Here is a 23058-nt window from a genome sequence, read left to right as displayed (position 1 = left end):
GATTCACGCATCAATGAAGCATTTCTTGAAGTCTCTTTCAATTGGAGATGCACAGGTGTGCTACTTGGGCGCAGATCAAGAGAGAAGCCGATGCAACAAGAGACTAAGAGCGAAACTAACCGTCATTAGTGGCAGAATGGGAACTGCGACCGGATTGGAGTCCGCGGTGGCCGTCCGAGGAGAAGAGGAAGTGGTGGTGGTGTCAGCGGCTCCAACGCCGCGGGCTAGAAAATGGGGACGGGGGAATGCGACGGGGGCGGGGGGCGGGGGACGAGGATCGAGGGCGATAGCTCGGATGGCGCTTTGACCTGGCCACGTCAAACCCAACCCCTTTGTATTCGGCCGGACCGGACCGGGCCATCGGACATCTATAAAACATCTACAGAGGTCCAATTAGAATGGGCCTCTCGGCCCATACAATTCCTAAAATTATCCATGTAACTAAATCGATAAGCATGCATCAATCCACACGAGATCACATATATGAACAATGTTCTAACTATGCAGTTTAATTCAGAATCATTAGTATGTTAGTTATTTGCATGTCAGGCAGAGGATATTGGTGGCTACACAATACAACGAATTGGATCGCAAATCCATAATAATGCCCACAGTGTTCCATTGTTCATGTCAACAAGACACTAAAATCTTAAGCAGTGGATAAACTTGCGCCGACAATATGCCATTTTACAGAGCTTTTGTCTCGATATCCATGTCGTAGTATCACCGTCTCTTGGGCCATTTCACCAAGCCATCCTACAAGAACGTCGGTTGTGGCATGACAATGAAAGCATGTGAGGAGACGGGAAACCACAAAATGGACTCGGCAAAGGTGAGGGTGGGCTTTGAAGATTCAGGTGGACTTCCCGGCTCGTAGCTTCCAGGCACTCTGCACCATGTGTTTATTTTAATGGCGATGAATAGAACGTGGTTGAGATTCGAGTTTCAGAGATGGAATTGGAGGGCTGAAGAACATACGATAAGCTCATCGTCTGAGTCATCCTTCCCATCTGAACTGGAATGATCTGGTGATTCTTCCTTTGATAACTTGTCATCCAACTCTTTTGAGTCCACTTTTGTTTCGACTCCCACTTCTGGGTCCGGTGAGGCTTCCTTCTCTTCAAGCCCATCTGAAGAAAAAGGGAAGCGTCGACAACCAACGAGAAAAGATAACTGTTAGTGGCAAGGAAAATGTCATATAATTCCTGACAAATGCGCACGTACCAGTGACATCATTGAACATGGAGCGAGGGTGGATATCTGATACATCAGAGTCACCCCTACTGTCCAGACTAGAATCTGCATTACTGTTACTCTTTAACACGATTTTGCTTTTTTTCCCTACGTGTTTTTTGGTAGGACCTTTTTTCCTTGAGTTCGATGAGGAAGACCTGTCCATTTCTCCTTCCACTAAATAAGTTGTTTCACAGGCAAAGGGACAAAAAAAACAAGGATTATGCTTACTTCTTCCTTGTATCCTTATTTTTCTCTGAATCAGAATGGTAAATTTTGTTATTTATAGACTCAGGTGACCTGCAACAGCATCCAATGATTGAAAAAAGAACAATCAAACAGCAGCTACTATGAAGTAAAGTTCACATATTTGCTAATAATGGATGAACTTCCATACTTAAAGAGGAAAACACCGACATTTCTTGATGAGATGTTACTAATGCATAATCTCTATGACAGGAAGGTTATGGCCTTGAGCTTTTTAGGTTATAAATGAAAGAGAATAGCAAAGATGGACATGCAGTTCTTTATATGTTATGTCAAGTGATCTGAGTATTTTGCAAACTGTCTATTAATTAAAACACAGTTACATAATATAATAATGGTAGGCGAACTCACTTGTCTTTCACTGCTGATGTATGTCGAGTATTTTCTTTCTACAAATGACGGGACAAGCAACAACGTATCAAAAACTTTGATAATTCATGGATTAAAATGAGGTACAGAAAATAAAAACAAGTGCAAAGATCCAACCTTTCTAGGAGTGTGAATGTTACTGACAACTTCCCATTTTTCTTTGCCTAATTGAAGCACTTCAACATCACCATCGTCATAAAGTATCTATAACACAAGTAAACAGGTTAAAGAAAAGAAACTTCTAATTCATTTGAAATCTGAAATAATAATATAGGATTTAGATAGAACTAGCAACACAAGGACACAAAAAAGCATATAGACAAACAAGAGTCTGGTAAGGAAAAAAAATGGTATAAGTTGATTTGACGAAACATATATATGTGCAGAATCAGCATCCGCATGTAGGATCTCTACCTGTTGATCAGCCCACAATTATTTTTGACATTTAACCTGTGGGAGAAGTAATTACAATCACCTAATAGATGTAATTGAACTTCAAGGGAAATTCATTGTGGGACCGGATAGTTCCATATTTGGGAATAGTTTTTTTCTTTCAAAGATAAAACACAAGTTTGAACCTATTAACTATGCAAGCATAACCAATTCATGGCACTGGCCTCAGACATTTCGATGACCCCAAAAGCACATCCACAACAATGAAAACTGCAACTTCAGTTGATTTTTACCGTATGTTTCTTCTTTTCTGAATCATAAGAATGTACAAGACCTTCATAGAACCTGGAAAAAGAAGCATCAGTTTCTGGTGAGAAAAATTAGAAATAAAAGTTTTGAAATTTAATTTTTCCAGTACAATAGCTCTCTGTAATAAATATATGTAAAGTACATACTACTGTCCTCTTCATTAGATTGTTTGGCATGATCATTGTAATAGACACAGCAAGATTTACAGTAATCTACCTATGTAAAAGTTTCATATGCTAAAAAATTTACCGTTTATCCAGTGGCCACCAAACCTTTATTCTTGATCCAACCAACTCAGCATCACTTATTTGACTTATGTGTGATGAACACTGCACACATAGATAGTAGGTCAATGTTATGACCTTTTAAATAGCAGAAAACTATAGTTTTATCTATGATAAAGGATGAAAGCTTAAAACAAATATCATACACAATTTTGGAGACATGCATGGTACTCGTATGTACAAATGATTATAGACATGACAGTATATAAAGACAAATGACTCATGCTTTACTGTCTTAACATGAATAAGACTCCATCCTCAAGAGTCAAACTCTAATAAAAAAAACATAGAGAAAGATATAGATGTGCTGCACCTTTGCTGAATCTTTATCTGCACAAACATTATCCTAAGGTTATGCTTCAGTAGTTATGTATTTGATGATTAAGTGAAGAGTGGGTCACCTGTTGTTTTTTTCTCATATCTTTTAGTTTTATGAACAGTATTAAGGAAATCAAGTGACATTACAAGTTGGAATCCTGATCTTTAATGAATACAACAAAATATTCTACAGTCTTCTGATTATTTGACCGCATAGCAGTTTCATATAACTAACCAGACACAAATTGACCTCAATGTAGTAATAATCTAAGCAATTATCATGCCCAAATTTCCAATTAATTTTCTGGATGTGTGTCCTGCATTTATTTACATCTAATGAGAAAGCTGTATTGGAATTTGGAGCGAATGCTATCTGTAGTTGTTTAGACTTTAGACAAATAAAGCTTCATACATTATTGCATGGAAATGGAGTAAGAGTGAGAAAGAAAGGTATAGCATGATAATAACTTTATGCAATATATTGGAACACAAGAATATGAATACTTACAAGAGGGTTATAAAGTGCTCAAAAACAAGAAGTTATCCTTCCCTCTGTGTTTATAAGTTTATAACAAAAATGTTTGATAACTATCTATCCTGCTAATACATGCAAATTACATGGGTGCGTAACAATTAGTTGTGGTGAACCTTTGCATCCGGTATCATCAATGTAATAATTTCCATGATGTAGACATAGCAGCTAAGAGCCTGTGAATGAATTTCAATAACTATACAAATATCTACAACAAAGGATATTAGCATTAAATTTATCAGGCATTTTTGGGACATCGGAATAACATGGTTCAGTCTCGATATTTTATCAGGTCTTTCGAACATGCATGGGGCAAGTGTTCAAGTTCCAGGCACTTTTGGCCCCAAGTTTGGTTCCCAGCCATGTTGGTCATAAGATATGAAGAACCAGTTCAATCCTATTAAAAAAGGAACAGTTCTATTTCTATAAGGGTAACAAGTGGCTGGCCAGGATTAAAAGCATTGGTCACCAAAGAGAAGGATATGGTAAAGATACAACCAGGTCCAGCTAGAAGAATGTCCTTAAACCAGAGGACAGAAGTAAGCTCATCTAGCCATCTATGTGAATAATTTGGTTTCTATAAGGACCATGCTTTAAAGCTTAGATCTCTTATGTTCTCTGTTTTCCTTCTTTTCTGGCAATTCACCAGCCAGCTAATTGTAAAAATAGCATGGCATGTCATCCAAACATAAAAGTACTACTTTACCAAGTACTAAAGTATTATACTCTAGGAGTACACTAATTATTTAGTGTAACGAATTATACCATCCAAGCGTAGTATACATCAGTCTGGTAGTTCATTCCTACTGTGGAGATTTTACTATTAATTTGTATTTATTATATGCCATCTTAATCAAAGAAACATTAAAATTGGATAAACAAATACAATGTTTAAGAACTTATAATTCCCCCAATATATTGTGACTGAGGAACTAATCCTGCATTAAGCATGAAAAAATGAGATAACAATAATCTTAATGCAAACCCCAGTAAACAGCACAGAGAATGATTATAAAGAAGAAAGGAAAAAAAAAAGCAGCACAGATTTAAATGATGGCCAAATAAACTAATGTTGACATACCTTTTCTAAACCAGCAATGCTTCTTCTTTTACGCTTTTTAGTTAAACTAGTTAAGCTTTTGGATTGATCACCTTTCTTTCTGTTGTCTTCTGACAAGGCCAATTTCTGCAACATATACCATACCCACAATTTAAAGCAGCACAAGGTGATATGTTGCAAAGATGAAGTTTTACCTCTGGAGTACTGTTCAAAGCCTTTTCAACATGCAATCTGTCAGCAATTTTCCTTCCTTTTGTTGATGAGATACCTGGTGAGACTAGCAAGTGTGTAGTAGTTTCAGCCATGTCCTCAAATAAACTTTGTTCCACCAAAGAATGCACTGCCTCATCTTTGCCAAATGACCTTGGGGGAGAAACCTTTGTGTTTCCTTTTTGACCCTTTAATGAATTTGACCTATGTGTGGAAACTGACCTTCTGCGTTTTGTAGCAGGCACAACAGCCTCAATGCTAGGTCCATCTTGTTTTTTCTTTGGAGATACCATATATTTCTCATCATTACTTTTATCAGCCATTTTTGCACTTTTGCATTCAATATCTGCTACCAAGTTGTCTATTTCCGTGGTTTGTACTCGTTCAAGATTGTCCAAATTTATTTCTCTTACAACTCCGAGAACATCAAAGTCATTTTCAAAATTTTCCAAAACAGAAGGTAAGTTATCCTTTTTCACAGCTTTCTTTTTCTTCTTCCTGGCTGCCTGAGATCTAAGAATTTCCATCATCTTCCCAAGAGGAACTTCACTGTCATCTCCATTATTCTCCTCCAAGACCATTTCATCCTTTGCAGCACCTGAATCACCCTAGAATTCCACATAGAAAGAAACTGGTAGAGTCACGATCAATATAAATTTGCAGATGGCGGAATTACTTTAATGAAAGATAACTATGCAAACTAATTTCCTCATAACTTTGATACACAGACCTTTTCCTCGTGTTCAAGTTTAAGAGCTTCAAAATGGGCCAAGGCACTATCACTAGTCAACCATGTCTGATTGTCATCATCCTAAAATGAAAATTGCACAATTAATATAGAAAAATTGTGGTATACAAAAAAGCTGCCGGTATATTTACAAATGGTTGGATAATTTATCAAATTCTAAATAAATAATTTTTATTTGAAGTTTGCCTCTTAAATGCTCCAGTTGTATACTATACAATGGCTACATTAGTGAAAGCAATTTCTATTTAGGAGACCCTCCACCAGGCAAACAAAGAGAAGAATTCATCAGTTATCAAACAGTTGATTCTATTAGTTTTATCTTCCATAGCATCTATAAATGAAGGGATAAAAAGATAATGATTACATATGTCCATCAATTATGACAATTCAGCATTTAGATGAAAATTGATTTCAATATAATAAAGACAGGCAGTGAATGCAACATTGATGTTATGAAAGCCTGATGAATAACACAGATCCATAACAACCAGAATCATAATGTGACATGAATACTTTCTTGCTTGGCATCCAAGTTGAACATCAACAACTGGGGTGGATGCATAAGGGAGTTCACAACTATGTGATTGTACATCGTTCAAGCATGGTATATGCATCAAATATTCCACACACCAGCATCCATTCCCTCAATATTATACAGCCACTAAGAATGGATCCTTTAAGTTTGAATTGCTTGCCACATGTAGGTTACTTCTTGGATACACAACTTCCTAAGTATTCAATTATATTAAATTATCGACAAGATTGGAAATACTTAGGATGGTTAGAGATACTTTGTTGACACTTCAGCATCCATTCCATGAATATTATACAACCACTATGCATGGGTACTTTTAAGTCTGAATTGCTTGCCACATGTTGTAGGTTACTTCTTGGATACACAACTTCATAAGTATTCAATTATATTAAATTATCGACAAGATCGGAAATATTTAGGATAGTTAAAGATACTTTGTTGGCACTTCTCGTGAGAATTGTCTTTAAAGTCGACTTTCGATTTTAGATGAGATGGAAATATTCTTAGATTATTTAGTGTTGTTTGCATTAGGTATCATAATTAAAACAATGACCCTAATTAATTTATCACAAGTTCTAGCTAGAAGGCAAGCTTTGCTACAACAATAAGGTAGCTCCTAGGTCACCAAACTTCAAGTCTTTGTGATAGCCTCTCTGCTTATAGGTGTAAGATTATGTACATTAACCTCCCTTACACACTTTAGAGCTGTCTATTCTATATTTTTAAATGTACTAATTACTTAAAACACAATCCATTATTTCAACAAAATAAAGCTCCTTAGCATGTCCACAGAAAAAAAAAAAATATTTTTCATATGATATTTGTTTTGATTAATGATTTTTTCTCCTACCATAAGTTTCAAAAAATAACCATCGATGTTTATTCCCGATCCATGAAGAATGAATGCTTCCATTGAACATTATAAAGCATTAAGGACTGCTCACTCAGCCAGGAAATTAAAGTAAGTATGCGCAAATATGGAGATCATGATAACAAGAAGACTTACAATGATTCATTGGAATCCAGAAAAAAAGTGCATAAAGTAAAATTAGGACCTTGCTAATACAGAATTCTTGGGAAAGGTGGAAAAGTGTTTAACCGGGAAATACTAACCATGGCATTTTCATCTTTGCTTTTGTCAACAGGTTTGTATAACATACATGGCAAAGGAACGGTATCAAACCCTGAAACCTCCACCTTCTCGGACACTATTCTCTTCGCAATTGAGAGCCCAAGATCACATATAGCATGTGCAGTCTGTATATCTCCCACCCAATGCAAAAATCAGTTCACAACAAATAAAACATGGTAAAAGTGAATAAATAAAAAGAAGTTACAGGACTAAGTGGCAATTCAATGGAGTTTGTAGTACGAAATTGTTTTACAACATGAGAAAGCCATGGCAATAAATGGCTTAACAAATCACTTACATTTGATTTTAATCCATCAACTATATCCTCGGAGTTCTTAATACTGTGGAAGATAGAAAATATTGCATTATAACTCTCCTTTCTCTGGTTTGGAAAAGCACCAGATTGGCTACCTTCATCACCATGCAACAGCGAGGAAAGAAATAGATTCAACCGCCTGGAAGCTACAAAATATTAGCATAATATTTAAAAAAGTCTCTTAATCCTAATCTCCTAGACTGATAAGACCATGTAATGCTGGATTTATTATTGAAATCAGTACACAAATACTGTCATCTTTACTTCTTAATTTTCACACAATGATTAAAGGCAGCCAACCAGATTTAAGAAAAAAAATGGTGCTCCCAATAAAGACTTTGTAAATAGATCATGCATAATGGGTCACCAGATAGAAATGGGATTCCTTCAGAAACTAACAATGTTTTACAAGAAGGTTCATATGTTATAAAATTATGAAAGACAATCACATCAAATCTCCGAAACATGTTACCCAATCCTCCAATACAGATTACTACACGGAGTGATGGAAAAGCTAGCATGAAGAAGGAGACTTTCATGATAAATAGCAAGGTCCAAATATGCAAATGTCCAACAAGATCATGCAGTGACCCTAAATGAGCATATAATAGATCATACAAGTACAAGATTCAGGACAGATGCACAAATATGGATCATCAAATGTGACGTATAATAAAGAACAACTAGTTCAATTTTAAAAGGAAGTGACATACCAGTAGGTAGGCTCAAATGCCTGAACATCCATGCATTCATCAATGTTAGGACATGAAGGATCATGCGAAAGGGCATGGATCACATATGCAAGAATATATTCTGGATAAGCTGCTGTAGTGTTCATGTCAGATTGTGCAGAAAGTTGCCGCATCCGAACTTGCTGGCATATTTGTACAAGTTCAAGTAGACTTTGTTGACACTGGTGGAAAAGATGATAAAAGGGTCTTATTTTAAAGAACAATGACTTTGTTCCAATGTATTGAATATTGATAAACCCAGACAAACAAAAGTCGGACCTCTTCATACTCTAGGGAGAGACGATCATTAATGTTGAGTAAGAAGGCACAAGCATACTTTGCGTCCAATTGCCGTTCCTTGATATACTGATGAACTTTGTTCAAGAACAATTTCCTAGATTGAGGATAGGCATCCTAAATCAATGATGTAGAAAAGTAAGTTCCAGTCAAGAATATAAACAAATAAAAGGCCTAATTTCTAGCATATACTTTAAAAAAGAAAAGAAAATTCATGTTGGTTTCTGCTATAACTGATAATCTACCTGTGAAATTCTTAAAGTCAAGTAAAAAATATCAGCAGGTATCTTCTGGTCCCAGTGTCTTGACAACCGAAGAACAGCTTTTGCTGAAGCAAGCCTCATATGAGCTTTATCAACATCACTGCAAGAAGATATTATACTCTAGCAGATAAATTTTGCCAAAAAAAAGGCCTCAAAATATGGCCTATATAGGATAAATAATTAGTAGTTTAATTAAGGTTCTAAATCTCGATCAAAAAAAGAAAAAAAGGAAACAAAACTAATAATACAAGTATCGGGTGGCAGACTTACCACTGAGTACCCCCGATTTTACTAGTCAAACCAGACGGTACACCCGCTAAGCTAACCATATCATATCAGGCAGTAAACAGTGTAAACCAAACAGTACAATAACCAATGGTCTGTGTTCTGGTTCACGGTTGGACCAGTAGATACCAGTCCCAAGCAATTAATACATCCAGTTTTTCAAACCTGAGTTATAATCATTACCTTGATATAATAACCTGTGCAATCTCCCCATAAGAAAGTATGTTCTTCAGAATTTCCAAAAGTTTTTCGATTCCTGGTCTCAAATGAGCATCTTTGGCAGGTAAATAGCTCTTAACCAATGTTTTGATGCCAAATATCTGCATAACGCAGGCAAAAGCATGACAAACATCAAAAATATATACACAAGGTACAAAGCTAGATTTTTGCTGCTAAAAGAATCCTAGTACTCTAGTGCAGAGGATTGAGTTTCCTTTATTAACCTTTATCAAACAGAGTTCAGACCTTTCACTCCATTCAGTATCATCTAAAGAAACTTCATCAGCCTTCTGCACAGAGAAGAAACATTAGACAGAACTTTTGAATCATTCAGAAATTAGAATGCATAGAACAATGTAAAACTGGGTCAGAAAGCCATACATTACTGCTCTGCAAGATTTTATTCATTATAAACTCCATAATTTCATCCTCTCTAGTTTCAAAAATTGGCATAGCAGTCTGTGCTATACATCCCAGAGATTGAAAAATGGCTGGCAAGTGTCTTCTCTCCTCCAGCATATCCACAAGCCTCTGTAAAGTCATTCAGAAAGTTCATTCAGTTTAGCTACCATCAGAAAGGGAGTTTTTATGAAGGGTAACCAATGCAACCTTGTATAGAACAGAGAGTGACTTGAGACCATCATCTTTAGTTATTGCTGCTATGGCTTGTACAGAATATTTTGCCTGCTTCCTGGTACCCTCTAGACATAGCCTTTCTAAAAGTAGTTCAACTGAACTGCAATTTATCGATTAACAATAAAATTGTGTGAATAGAATTCAAAGCTTTCACAAGGAGTAAAAAAGATAGATGGTAAAACCAAAACAAAGAACAAAAGTCACAGGTAAATTGTAAATTCAATAACAGGTGGCTAAGGTATACCTTGATGCCATCGTAAGTTGTTCACGAATAGTCCCGCCAGCCTTTGCCAAAACATGAGCAATGCCTTCTTTTATTATTTCATTGTCCTCTTTCAGAAGACGAATGAGATCTTCTTCACATCCAGCCAAAAGCAAGGGAGAGTAACATGCAATAACCTAAATATTTGAATTAAAGCTACAGAATTGTTTTCCAAAGTAACAATTTTTCAGAAAGTCAGACAGGAATTTTTCCTGAAGAATGTTTTTGTATCATAAAATCAAAAATCCGGATATAAACAAGAGTTCAAAATTAGCAAAGTTCTCAATGTTGAGAACAAGGTTCGCCGTACCGTACCGTACCAGCGTTTCGACCCGGGCTCGGTACCGGTACGGTACGGTATATCGCTCGGTACACCCAGGTGTACCGAGTACAGGGCGGTCCGCGTACCGCTAGCCTGTCGGACCGGTACGTACCACCCGTACCGGGCGGTACAGTCCGGTACGGCAAACCTTGGTTGAGAATAACATAGCCTGAAATCAGCAAAATTCTCAATGTTGAAAATGGCATGAAACTAGTTGCAAGTATCATTGACTTAATTAAGGTGCTTAATCCAATAAGGAGTATTTTCCTTGCTTAAATTACTAATTGAATTTGGAAACATCAGAATAGATTGTATTCCATCTTAGTAAATGCAGATGTTTTAAAGGGATAAACTACAAGTGCAAGAAAATTAGATTCAAACTATTCATACAGCTCATAACATCTGAATCTGAAATATAAGGCAGCAGTTAAAGTATATTCTACCGTAAGTAGGTTCATGCATGAAGAAATAAGTTTTGCATTTCCAGCAGATTGTTGTTCATCAGCTTCTGAGAGTATCTCCACGACGTACTCTTTGTTGAAGAGCAGGTATGAGCACTTCAAAGAAAGTGTACCCATAAAATCAAAGAGTGGATGCTCCTCTCCAAGGATCCTTAGCAAGTCATCCTGCAATATAGTTTAACATTTAACAGTTTCTCCTAATATCCATCTTGACATTAAGTTGACATGAAAATAATATGCTGCATATTATTTTCAGTATAGATATTCGAGTGAAGAAAAGCAACAAGTTCTAGCTTCAAACCATTTCAACAAAACACAGGATCCAACAATGTTATAATTGTTTCTAAAGCATACAAATAAATAATCTGAATGGTAATTACCCGACATGACCATGCTTGGTGTAGATGAGTGGATGGATCAAGAAGTGTTGTCAAGATTTTCCAAATATTTGCATCTTTTAGCTGATTGAGAAACTGAAAATTCTCCTCGGTCTTCACAGGGTCATTGAACAGGCGAGACATACCCTTGAAACAGCCAAAAATTCTTTTGTTGAGTTCAGCTGCATCTTCCTGCATTTTACCAAGACTGATTCTCAACAACATCATGAAATCAAACTAACATCACTGTAAGATTCCACTATATGCAAACCTGATATGTCTGTCTGAGAGACAGATACTTTTGCATTTCTTGCTGTAACCTGCAATCCAAGAGGAAATCACCTGAAATCCGTGGACAGACTATCACAAACTAGATACTTCTATCTGAACAGAGAGACGATCACTTAACTACCATGCTGAAACTTATACAAACCTTTGTTTTTGTGCAAGAATCTGCTCAAGAGCTTTCACCTCAAATTTATCAAACACTGAGAAAGTTGTTACCCAATATTTCACCCTATCTTTTACTGAGAACTCAGGTGGGAACAAAGATCCACAAAGGATAAGTTCAATTGCCTCTGACCTGCAATACGTTGCATAAAACCTTAAATTCTCTCCGAAGACCAAGGCACTGTCGGTTGTACGATTATAAATACTTTCATGCACTTTTTTCTACAAATAGGAACATCTCACATCAATATGTCAAGGCAAAGCATCCCATGAACCTTGAAGCTCACAAGGGAAAAAAAACTAACAGTTTCTTACTAACTTATGTAGATGAAAATGGCAATATACCTCCAAATTTTGCGGCCACTCACTCCTAGGATGGCCATCATCTACGTTTATTAGAATAATAAAACCATGTCTTAGATTTGTTTTACCGCAGATCCAGAAATAAAAAGTGAAAAGGCAAAATGTATTTACAATAATTGTAAATTACAAGTTTCAAATAGACCTAGGATCTATAAACCAGAAGTACAACCTCAAGTGACCCACATGACATACACCTATAACCAACTCTGTTCCAGATCATTGATCGTCATTGCTTTCAGGTTGATGGTAACTTTTGTTGCAGTGAGACAGATCCAAAGGCCACAATGGCGAGTACAACTAAGCCTCCACATATTTAATTTCCAGTGACTATCTTAATTTTTTTTCAGGGATAAATTGATGATTGATATGTTTTGAATCTCCAAAAGAAAAAACACAACAATAGTGAGCTTCATGGTTTTGGTGGTGAATTTTTTGGTTTTCCGAAACTTATGAATTACATCAAAAACAGAAGAAAAAAAAATTAAGAATCAATAAACCTTGACTATTGAAGATTACCAAAAAAAATTAACGAAAAGCTCAGACTTCAGGAGTATGTTATCATGTTTAATTATACAAAAACCTCTTTTTCTTGGTGATCACCTAACAAGATAATCACTGAAGCAACTTCTCTTAGCAGATTGCATTGGATTTATTAACTGTAATATCAAGTATACTTACCACAAAAGAAGCAAGGGCACGGTAAACAACGTAACTGCTAAAAATAATAACTTAATGAAGCCTCAATTATAATATTTTCAATTAATAAATGCTGATAGTCGATACTGAAATATACGTAACAAGAACCAGAAAATATCTTCAAAATAGAATCAATTTCTATTCAAAGCAATATAAATATAAATATATATATATATATATATATATAATCTCAACTTTATGAATTAACGAACTCAATTTTTAATTTCAAAGGGAATTTTTTGAGATCTTACAAAGTCTACCAATGTGCCAATCTGCATTTTTTTTATAATATTAACAATTCTTGTATGGAGAAGTTGCAAAGCTTCAAAAAGTATGAACCTAAAATATAATTTTGTAATAAGAAACAATCCCACAAATGACTAAAATAAGCAATTAAATCAATTCCTTCAAAATTCTTTGAAATCTAGTTAACCTACAAAAATTATTATTTGAAATTCTGGAAGCAGAATCGTTTTGCTTTGTATCAAAGTTTCTCATTTTTAACATAACAAAATGGATGTATAAGACTAAGCACATGATCTTGAAATGAAAAGAGCTAGAATATAGTTCGAAGAGTCAGAAAAGAGGTGGAGAATGTCTAAGGTGGTATTGATGATAGATAATAGTGCCAAAAATGGTAGATGATTATGAACTCATCATTATTGCAGTTTGAGCATACATGACAAAGCAATAAAAAGTAGCAATGAAACATGCAGTAAAAGTATGATTAAGCACATGCCAATTGATATACAAAAGAAACTTTAATAATAAATATGCAAGTTAAGATTGCTTCTTTAGCAACCAGAACTATCAATACTTTGAATAAGATTCCTTTATCCATACCTAAAATCACGGTCATATAAACATCTCAATATCTTCCCAGGTATCCACTTATAATCCTCAATATGTATTGAACCATCAGAGCTCTTCAAGCAATAGAGTCGATGCAGATCAACTAGCCTCTCCAGGGTATATTTCTTTACAGTCAACTAAGACATTTTAACAAAGTTACAGGTCAACAAATCAATCATAAAATACAAAAGAATAGTTGTCAATAAGAGAAGAAATACAAACAGATTTGTCTCGGATACGCTCTGCCACTAGACTGGCAGTTTCGGGTGGAATGACATTTAATGATTGGCAAGCAACATCATAAACTGCAGCAACAACTTTCTTGCGAACATCTTCATCGTAGTCCAACACTCGATCAGAAAGTGCCTCTGGAAGATAAACATCACAATGCATATCACCAATTATTCCGAAGAATAATAAATTAGAAGATAAAATATACAGACAGATGGCCCCTTACTTATAATCTGGAGAGCCTCAGGATGGGAAGGATCTGAAATCAAGCAATTCTTCAAGTGTTCAATCACAGACAGGCGGACTTCCACTACTCTATCAGTCAATCTCTTTAAAAACTCCAGGAAGACTGGGTGAAAAGCTTCAGAGATAGGTACTTCAGCTAAAGAAAATAGATCTCCTAGTAGATGAACTGCTTTAAGCCGAATATCTAACTTATCTGTCTAAAGAATTTCAAAGTTTAAAAATCAGAATCATAAATAAAATAACCATCTAAAAAACCTTTAGAAAGCTTTCCAGTTGAATTTAATTATAGTGAGTTAAGCTAAGACGATGGAACTAAATAATGTAACATTCTCAGTATACCATCAAGGCTTACAAACTAAATAAATTCATAACAAAATATGCAACAGTTTTCTTTTGGTTATCCATCATAAATTTGATGTCTAAAAGGTGGCGACCAAGTAAAAAACTTCACTAACGATAAAAAGAAGTGACATCCTCAAAAGATAACATTAACATTAGAAGACAAACAAAGAGTTTATAACTTTAAGTAAGAATTCACAAACTTGGTTCTCATGGCTTACAAAAAGAAAGAAATAATATTTTAACATAATAAACAAATTAAAAATAATAAAATAATTAACAAAGATGGAAAGACAAGAAATGAATTTGGGCTGCCACATTGCAAGAAGTTATTTTGTGTGCAAATTTGTGTGTTCATACTTCATTATGCATTTCCTTCTTAGGCAATGTTTATTATATTATTAATAACATACTGACATCTTTAATTAATTCATAACTTTTTGAATGTGAAAATTTGAGATCCATCAAAGATGCGCAGAAGTATCTCGAAAATTAAGATCCATAAAAGGTGAGGCTAGTCCCTCTACGAACGAACATGTAGCTTCTTTCATACATGATTGGTTTGAAGACTTCATGAGACTGGATACACGAATATAATCTCTAATAGATGCCAAGAGTAATGCATCATTACATATGCCTTCACCCAGAAAACAAGTAGTCAACTGTAGTCATAAAATTGAAAATTTCCATGGAACATTTGATCAAGCTTTCTGATAGTTGTTTGGCACTAATACTAGTGAAAATTTCTTAAACGAGTGATGTGACACCTTGACAGTCCCACAACTAGAATTTTGGGAGGGTTGGCATGCCCTGATTAAAATGTTAGTGATAATATAGGTTTAAGCTTCTTAAGCCGTATGTTGAAGCCTATTTAACATAAGTTATTGAATTAATAGGTTATGTCAATTGTTTTAAATGGTCTAGAAGTAACACCAATAGTTCTTAATAAAGTTAACACGCATCAAGATGGGAATGGTTGGTGTGTGTGACAAGACAAAGAACCACAGACTAATCCACCACTAGAATTACAGAGGTGATTTTGGATTTCATCTTACAACAGCACCAGAAATTCGTGTATGGACACTAGTTCCACATTAGGGAAAAAAGGATCACATTTACACATACATAAGAGTTAGGAGTTTGATAACTTGAATAGTTGTAATAAGGCACTTTGAACAATGTTGGATGAGGATTATTAGGCTAGTAATTTACTTGAGTTCTGAAAAATGTGGTATCAAAGGATTATTTCCCCACTGTATATGAGCCATGTTAGAAATCTTTGATTGCAATGATAGCAACATGGACAACGGCAGCAGCATGGTGAGCTTGTGGCACTCCTAAAATTCAATATTACTTATAGTGGATCATGGTGATCTAATGGAACCTATCAGAGAATGTCAATATTTTGAATAGGGGGATTGTACACCCCAAACAATCTCATGATAGATGTAACTAACATGTAGTCTGTGTTTGTGAATAATCATCCCTGAATTTCTCTGGAAAGGTCATGATTTGGGCTCAGGTCATGAAAGAAAATGGAGGCAATAAAAGATCCACCCTAGTGCTTGAATCAGGGTAATTTAGTCTGTATAGTGAGCTTGAGCAAAGTCATGATTTGAATAGAAAGATCCACCCTTGTGCTTGAGCACTCCTCCAAAATTCCCTTAAATCTTGAAAGAGTGTTACTCCAAATTCCCTTATTCTTGAAAGAGTGTAGAAGACAAACATGACAACCTCTGCTATAAGAAGCTATGTTCTGGAGCTAGAACCAACCAACACAACCCTAGTCTAAGGAGCTCACGTCATCTTATCAATGTGAATAACCACTTGCATGACACATGATATTGCTTAGTGAATGATTCACAGAACCATATTGACTTTAATTTACTAAAAAATCATAAATCACACTGAAGCTATTGACTTATAACTTTCCGATTTGCTAAATTTTAATAAAATTTTGCATGAGTTTTAGTTCACTGTTGACGAGATCAAAGTTTCCTATAAAAGTGCATTATTGCCAAGGTCAATGCCAAAGCTGGTATAGTTTATTATGTATCTGAGTTGAGATAGAATATAACCAGTCTGAAATATCCTAATTTCTAGGGGTTATACTACTCTGGGCAAATAAACAAGTGGGATTGGACAACTCCAACTGATCCAGGGTTATTCCAGTTTAAATAGTTCTTGATTGATTCCAATGAATTGCACTGATCCCAAGAGTTCGTACTCAATGATGCTACATCAATTCCACAAAACTGCAGATATCCTGACAGTATCCAGCAAGTTTACAATCACAAAGATTGTTGGTGATTTTGAACCTCGATTCTATCTTTCATACCTTGGTTGGTAGCAACAGATACAACCTAGCCAAGTGTCCAAAAATTTCGCATGCGGAGAGGCAAGAGAAATCTATGCACATCTAACACCAAAAAGCAGTTCTAACTTCTAACAGAGTCCAAAAATTCAATGTCAGAGAAACATGGTGCTCAAAACTCAAAACAAACAGGACGAGAAAAGGATGACTTAGTACACAAGGCTCCCATCAACATGGGGTCCAAGAGGGTCAATGTATGCAATTGCGATCCTGTCAGAGCAAGCAACTGTTTGTTCTGTGATTCAAACTCAAATCATCCAAACAACAAAGGAGCTATGTTACCATACTACCAAGGCTCACCCTCATCATAAACAGGACATATGAAAGTTAGTTATGATTATAGTCAAGTTGAAACCCAGAAATAAGATATCGGTTGTATAGATTAAATATAAATGCTATATCAATTGTCAAATGTTGTTGGAAGTGGCATTTCAAAAAAGAACATAGTGAGAATAATCAGCAATATATAGTCAAGAGAATGGAAACATACCAACAACTCGCCTGTTATATAAGGAATTATGCCTGTAAGAATTTGGGGTGCACACTGATATATATCATAGATGACTTCATGATGATCAAGTGAACGATCCAAATAACTGTTGTCGTCAGACAGTGAAGACACAAGAAGCTGCACTATGCATGGTCCAAGTTTGTCTGCACAATGTTCTATAACATTCATCGCAAGCTTCCGTGCAGCCATAGAATACCCCTAGTGCCATAAATTATAAACATTTATTAAATAAGATATAAAAAATGTTCCATAACTGAAAGGAAGAATCCAGTAGAATAAGAAGGCTTACATTTTTTTTACGGCCCAAAGCTGAAAGTATGGTAGTTACAAGATTTTCCTGTACATCCTCACTTTCATCTAGAATAAGGATCATGATCGTTTGCATTGATGTAAGAATGTTTTGGGGATGATCATCGCTGCAAATTGTAAGTTATCATAAGTCAAGCAGATAGCAAATGATAAATATTCAGCTTGTTCAAAAGATGATTGCACACCAATTCTATTCATCCCTTGATAATATAATCCAACTGTATATACAGATGATACAAGCATTCAAAAATATATGATGTTAATTCTTAAGAGAACCAATTCTAAATATTACAATTCATACAATTAATGCTACAGAAATTTCATTGCTTTCTCCATCATGCAACAGGTGACCAAGTGTCGTATACAAAGTCCTTTGCTGTAACAGTGTAACCTGAAATTGATTTAGGTTGTCTAAGAGAGGATATATAATAGAAAATGGACAGGAAACCATAGACATACACAGAAGGGACTTTCTAAGGTGCAACTTGTGACAAAATGTCACCATCTTGTTTCACTATGGATGCGAATATCTATATTTCAGTTTGGATTAAATATTGTTTAGAGCCAACAGGAAAATCTGGAAGTTGCCATGCTTCCCAACCCAGCCTTAATAATTAAAACATGCAGGTTTATTAATGCAATAATCCTAGAGATACGAGTATGACTTTTACCTAGAAATTGTCCAGACAAGACACTTGGCTCTCATGATAAGAAAGGGCCAAACTTCTTTAGTCGGCAATCCCTACTATGCTGATAAGAAAGGGCCAAACTTCTTCAGGATCAGCAATATTTTTTTCCTGTGACACTTGGCTCTCATGAATCCTAAAATTGCTTCATAGGCCAACATAAACTTTCAACAAGATGCAAATTCAAATACAACTCGAAGAAAATCTGAATTGTTAGACCTTACAATTCCTAAAATCTACCAATTCGATCAGCTTTCTACCGTGATTTAGAAAAACCTTTTTCCTCAACAGTTTACGACTGATGCAAGTGTGTAACCATTAGCTATATGTTTTATATTACATCATAGCTTTTTGTTCTTCCCATGTGCTCTTCACATGAAATTGCTCAAGTGGGAATCCAGTACTGTACTGAATCTTGATTCTTTGTTGATTAACAAATGATGATTTACCACTCGTATAAGAACACCATTAAAAGTTTTTTATTTTTTTTCTATGCTTGAATAAGAATGAAATCTAATGGTAACTTTCTGATCTTTAGTTTGCCTTATCATCCTTGCACAGGTGGTAGGGAACAAAACAAGACACAATCTAATTACAAGGAAAATGTCTGCAAAGTCAAATGTTAACTCACCTGACAACAGAAACAAATGTTCTGAACATTTCATGTATGAGATCATTACATTCAAGATCCAACATTACAACACATGACCTGTATTTAGCAAGAGTCTCCAGGATAACGACCCTTCTCCCATACGATGGACTGCTAATATCACCTAATCCAGCAAAAGTCCCAACAATCAAATGAAACATATCCTGCAAGAACAAATTTCAATCAGAAAGAAAGAGATCAAAATGTAATTCAGCATGAACACTATTTTATTTTTAAACTCCAATGCAAAAATTCTCTACACAGTAAGATAACAACCCTCAGAACATCATCACTGTAAGGAGCTTCTGGTGCCGTTATTCGGGTGGCTTCACAAGCACAAGTTGCTACGAGAACTTTGACATCTCGATCTTGATGTGTCAACAATTCTTTTTTTGCAATTGCATTAAGAAAAGACTGAATCGAGTCCAAGATTGAAGGCTCTGGTGACTGCTCCATCTCAGATAGACAATTTTCAGCTTGCTACACATCCAAATGAAAATAATTAGTTAACAACTTGAATCTCCACTTGCATTATTGCCGAGGGAAGCATTGACAACACCTTAAAGATTGATTATTTCATAGTAAAGCTAAAGGAAAGACCAGAGCCTGAACTCACAAACATGGGGCTTGGAGAGGTTCAATGTACATAGTCTTGCCTCTAGGAGCAAAGAAGCATAAAAATCAATTTTTCAAATGAACAAAAGGTGAAACACACTAAAACAACTGGAGAAAGCCAAAGCCCAAATCATGTTACTTCTTTTTAAGTTCTAATTACTTGGTGTCACCAAGATGAGGATATTGATGATTGTTTGGTTACAAAAAGAGAAAGATAAGCAATGTTTCAATCTGTGAACAATTAGATATAGTTCCAATGGATGATAAAATGAGAATGAAGCCATTCGATATGTTATATCAGAATGTACTAAGGATACTTATAGTTGCCTCGGTTAGACAATTTGAGTTGATTACAACTAGTGGTGTGAGAATTAGAGGAAAACCTAAATATTTGATAACTCTTAGCTTGACTAGTGGTATTTCTTTAAATAAAGATTAATGATAAGAAACAGTCAATATAGTCAACTCCAAATAGTTTTGGGCATTGTGATTCTTGTTCAAGTGAACTTAATGTACCATGTACGGCTTAGTAAGAGTTATCAGATGTATACATGTGAAGAGTTCTGTACTGATCATCTTTTACTTGAGTGAGTAGACTCAATAAGGCCAAGACACATAGTGTCAGGTTATAACCCAAAATCAACCTGAATTTCAATTCTCTCACCCGGACTTGGTTTACTTCAAATGAATCGCATTATGGGTTGTTGTCTTATAGCATGGTATAAATTTTTGCTTAAGCAAAAAAGCCCTTGATAGATCTAATTTCTAATTCGGTTAAGCCCATGAGAACTATAATATTCAACATATCCAAGTTCTTTGAAAATCTCCCAAACAGTTGTTGTTAGGCAAAATTCATTGTGCCAATTTCCAAGTTAACTGGAATTATATTACTTTACAATCACATTCAAAAGCCCTATTTTTTCCTGCTCTTTTCTTGAGACCTGAAATACTAAAAGGAAATCTTTTTCCTCAAGGCATGCAAAGAAGAAAAGGATAATGGTGAATCCACTATCGACCATTAATTATCATTTATATTGTTGACTGTTTGAGAAAAATCAATTGGATTGCTTTATATATGAGCCTTTAAATGACAAATGGACAATTCCTATGCTTGTTCAAGTTATAGTTAAAATTTTAACGTTAAAAATAGTCCTTAATCAGGTTATCAATCTTATTAACCAAAATGAACCACTATGTAATGTTAACTTTTTTGCTTATGCATATTCAGTTAACATGTGTCAATAATAACGCAAAAGTTTGCAGATATGCACTATGATTCCTTATAATAGTCTTATATCGAGTATGGGCTATGGCTTTGGTTAATGAATGTTGCTACTATCCGAAAGAGAACTTTCAAATACTAGCTTGGTGCTTCGCCCACATGCTTTTTGGACACTGTTCATGTCAAACATGATATCATAGCTATAAAGGCTTGTGGTATGTGGACCACATTGGAACACGCTATGCATCTCCATGAATGTCCATCAAAGCAAAGTGAGTGTGAACTAAAACTCTGGTCAGTTGATCTGTCACCAATCACAACAGTACACCTCTCAAAGATTAAAGACTAAACTTACAAACTGATAACAACTCTGGATGGAATCAGACTGAATTTCTTATTAGAAATTAGAAACAACAATGCAGAACCATATGCTACGCCTGAGTTCAGAGTATATTGAAAAAAGGTTTATGGGAGAGGAAGATTGTTGTTGTGATCACCCTTGAACGCAATTAGCCAGACAGTTAAACATCCAGATATCAAGTATAGCTCATCACCAACAAAAATCCTGAGGTAGCACAGAAAGTGAATCTATACTTCGTAATCTTTCTGCCAATAAGTTAAAACCTAAGTACATCCATGATGCATTCATCAAATCTCAGAAAGTTGACTGGTAAAACAATATCGCAAAACCGCTGATGAAACCAACCTATTTAAACACTCCAATATAACTGATGCAATTGCAAAGATATCTATTCGTCAGATCAAGGAAAATGTTCCAATGATCTTCTTCAGAAGGTCTGGGCTCTTCCAACTTTGATTTCTAGGTTAATGAAAATAAAGTTATGCGCTCCACAGGAAGTCAAGAATGGTATTAAAGAACACATTTTTCGCTACAATTAAAAACCCTTGCATCGAAAGATGCAAACTTTCTAATCTGAAACACGCCAAGACCACATTTTCGTTAACCAAAACGTGACAGGGTTCCAAAATCTCCGTTCAGCTCCACTTCCCAGCCGATACAAACCCTAATTCCAGCCTCGTGCGACTGCTCGACTCCAAAACCCTAGAAACCACGACCTCGAACAAGAACGACCCGAAGCAAAAGCTCTCAAGGTTCGAGTTAGGATACCGACCTTAAGCAGCTTGATTAGGGCGTCCTTCGACGCGGGAGGGTTCTGAAGCTTCGATCCCACCTCCTTCAGCTGCTGCTGAAGCTTCTGCGCCATTTCTGCCCGTCGGACCGCGACGAAGCGGGCGCTGGTAGCTCGTTGTCCTTGCTCCTCTTCTTCTTCTTCTTCTAGGTTTTCCGCTATACCCCCGGTTCAAAATACCCCGACACGGCGAGATCGGGATGATGGGGGAAACAGGGGGAGGTGTAATGGGAACTGAGCTGGCCCGATCTTTTCGATCGCACGGAGAGAAAGAGAGATCACGAGGACCCAAAGGCTTAGCCATCGGGGCTTTGCCAGCGGCCGAGGATATGCCATGTTTCTACCCAACAGCATACAGGAGATCATCAACTTTCCTGGCGACACGTGTGATATTTCGAATTTGACTTGGATGTTTTTGCAAATCGCCCCCTTTACTTCCACAATATTACCGGAGAGGCGTTGACGAAGCCTTGTCAAACGTACGCAATTGGCCCCCTTCTGTTGGATGATATTACCTGAATAGCCCTCACGACTCGTTTGACCTAATAAATAAATGAAGAGAAACATCAACCATATGCTAATTAAATGTGACAAGCACTTAAAATACATTAATTTGATCCACAGAAAATGTGACTAACTACTACGCATAGATATGAGGTAAAAAGAAAAAAAGAAGTGAATTTAAAGAAAATTCACTTTGGAGATTAAATCGCTTTATAGCATAATGACAACTAAGCAAAATCAATGAATTAATTTACTCTATGAACTATGAACCAATTTATCTCCCGTGGTATTGTTAGGGAGA

The 23058-nt window shown here is 35.8% G+C and overlaps 1 protein-coding gene across 2 annotated transcripts; it reads right to left on the bottom strand.

Moving 5' to 3' along the window:
• Nucleotides 1–482: 482 nt before the first annotated feature.
• LOC135649425 (sister chromatid cohesion protein PDS5 homolog A-like) lies at nt 483–22533 on the bottom strand. 2 transcript variants are annotated; one of them, XM_065167749.1, is made up of 33 exons: nt 22236–22533; nt 19542–19745; nt 19248–19429; nt 17911–18037; nt 17601–17819; nt 14378–14594; nt 14143–14288; nt 13912–14057; nt 11993–12142; nt 11831–11879; nt 11563–11751; nt 11165–11347; nt 10382–10536; nt 10111–10237; nt 9883–10032; nt 9726–9791; nt 9466–9602; nt 8980–9097; nt 8717–8851; nt 8420–8619; nt 7689–7845; nt 7372–7515; nt 5706–5786; nt 4960–5583; nt 4787–4891; nt 2821–2900; nt 2556–2607; nt 1987–2073; nt 1852–1889; nt 1465–1533; nt 1225–1391; nt 979–1130; nt 483–889 (listed from the first exon to the last, which is right to left on the bottom strand). In XM_065167749.1, the coding sequence occupies exons 1-33, from the start codon at nt 22326–22328 to the stop codon at nt 854–856; spliced, it is 4785 nt and encodes a 1594-aa protein (XP_065023821.1). In that variant the 5' UTR covers nt 22329–22533; the 3' UTR covers nt 483–853. The 2 variants fall into 2 exon arrangements, with proteins under 2 accessions (XP_065023821.1, XP_065023822.1); XM_065167750.1 differs by having other exon boundaries at nt 9726–9788.
• Nucleotides 22534–23058: the final 525 nt, after the last annotated feature.

Source organism: Musa acuminata, chromosome BXJ3-9 (assembly GCF_036884655.1).
Source record: "Musa acuminata AAA Group cultivar baxijiao chromosome BXJ3-9, Cavendish_Baxijiao_AAA, whole genome shotgun sequence".
Taxonomy (NCBI): domain Eukaryota; kingdom Viridiplantae; phylum Streptophyta; class Magnoliopsida; order Zingiberales; family Musaceae; genus Musa; species Musa acuminata.
Note: the sequence above shows the minus strand (reverse complement) of the source record. Positions and strands in the feature narration are given on the sequence as shown.

Coding starts and splice junctions, on each gene's coding strand:
- LOC135649425 (XM_065167749.1), bottom strand. CDS start 22,328: ATGGCGCAGAAGCTTCAGCAGCAGCTGAAGGAGGTGGGATCGAAGCTT. Junction 19,746..22,235: donor CCCTAATCAAGCTGCTTAAG/GTCGGTATCCTA, acceptor TTGGATGTGTAG/CAAGCTGAAAATTGTCTATC. Junction 19,430..19,541: donor ACAGTGATGATGTTCTGAGG/GTTGTTATCTTA, acceptor TTGTTCTTGCAG/GATATGTTTCATTTGATTGT.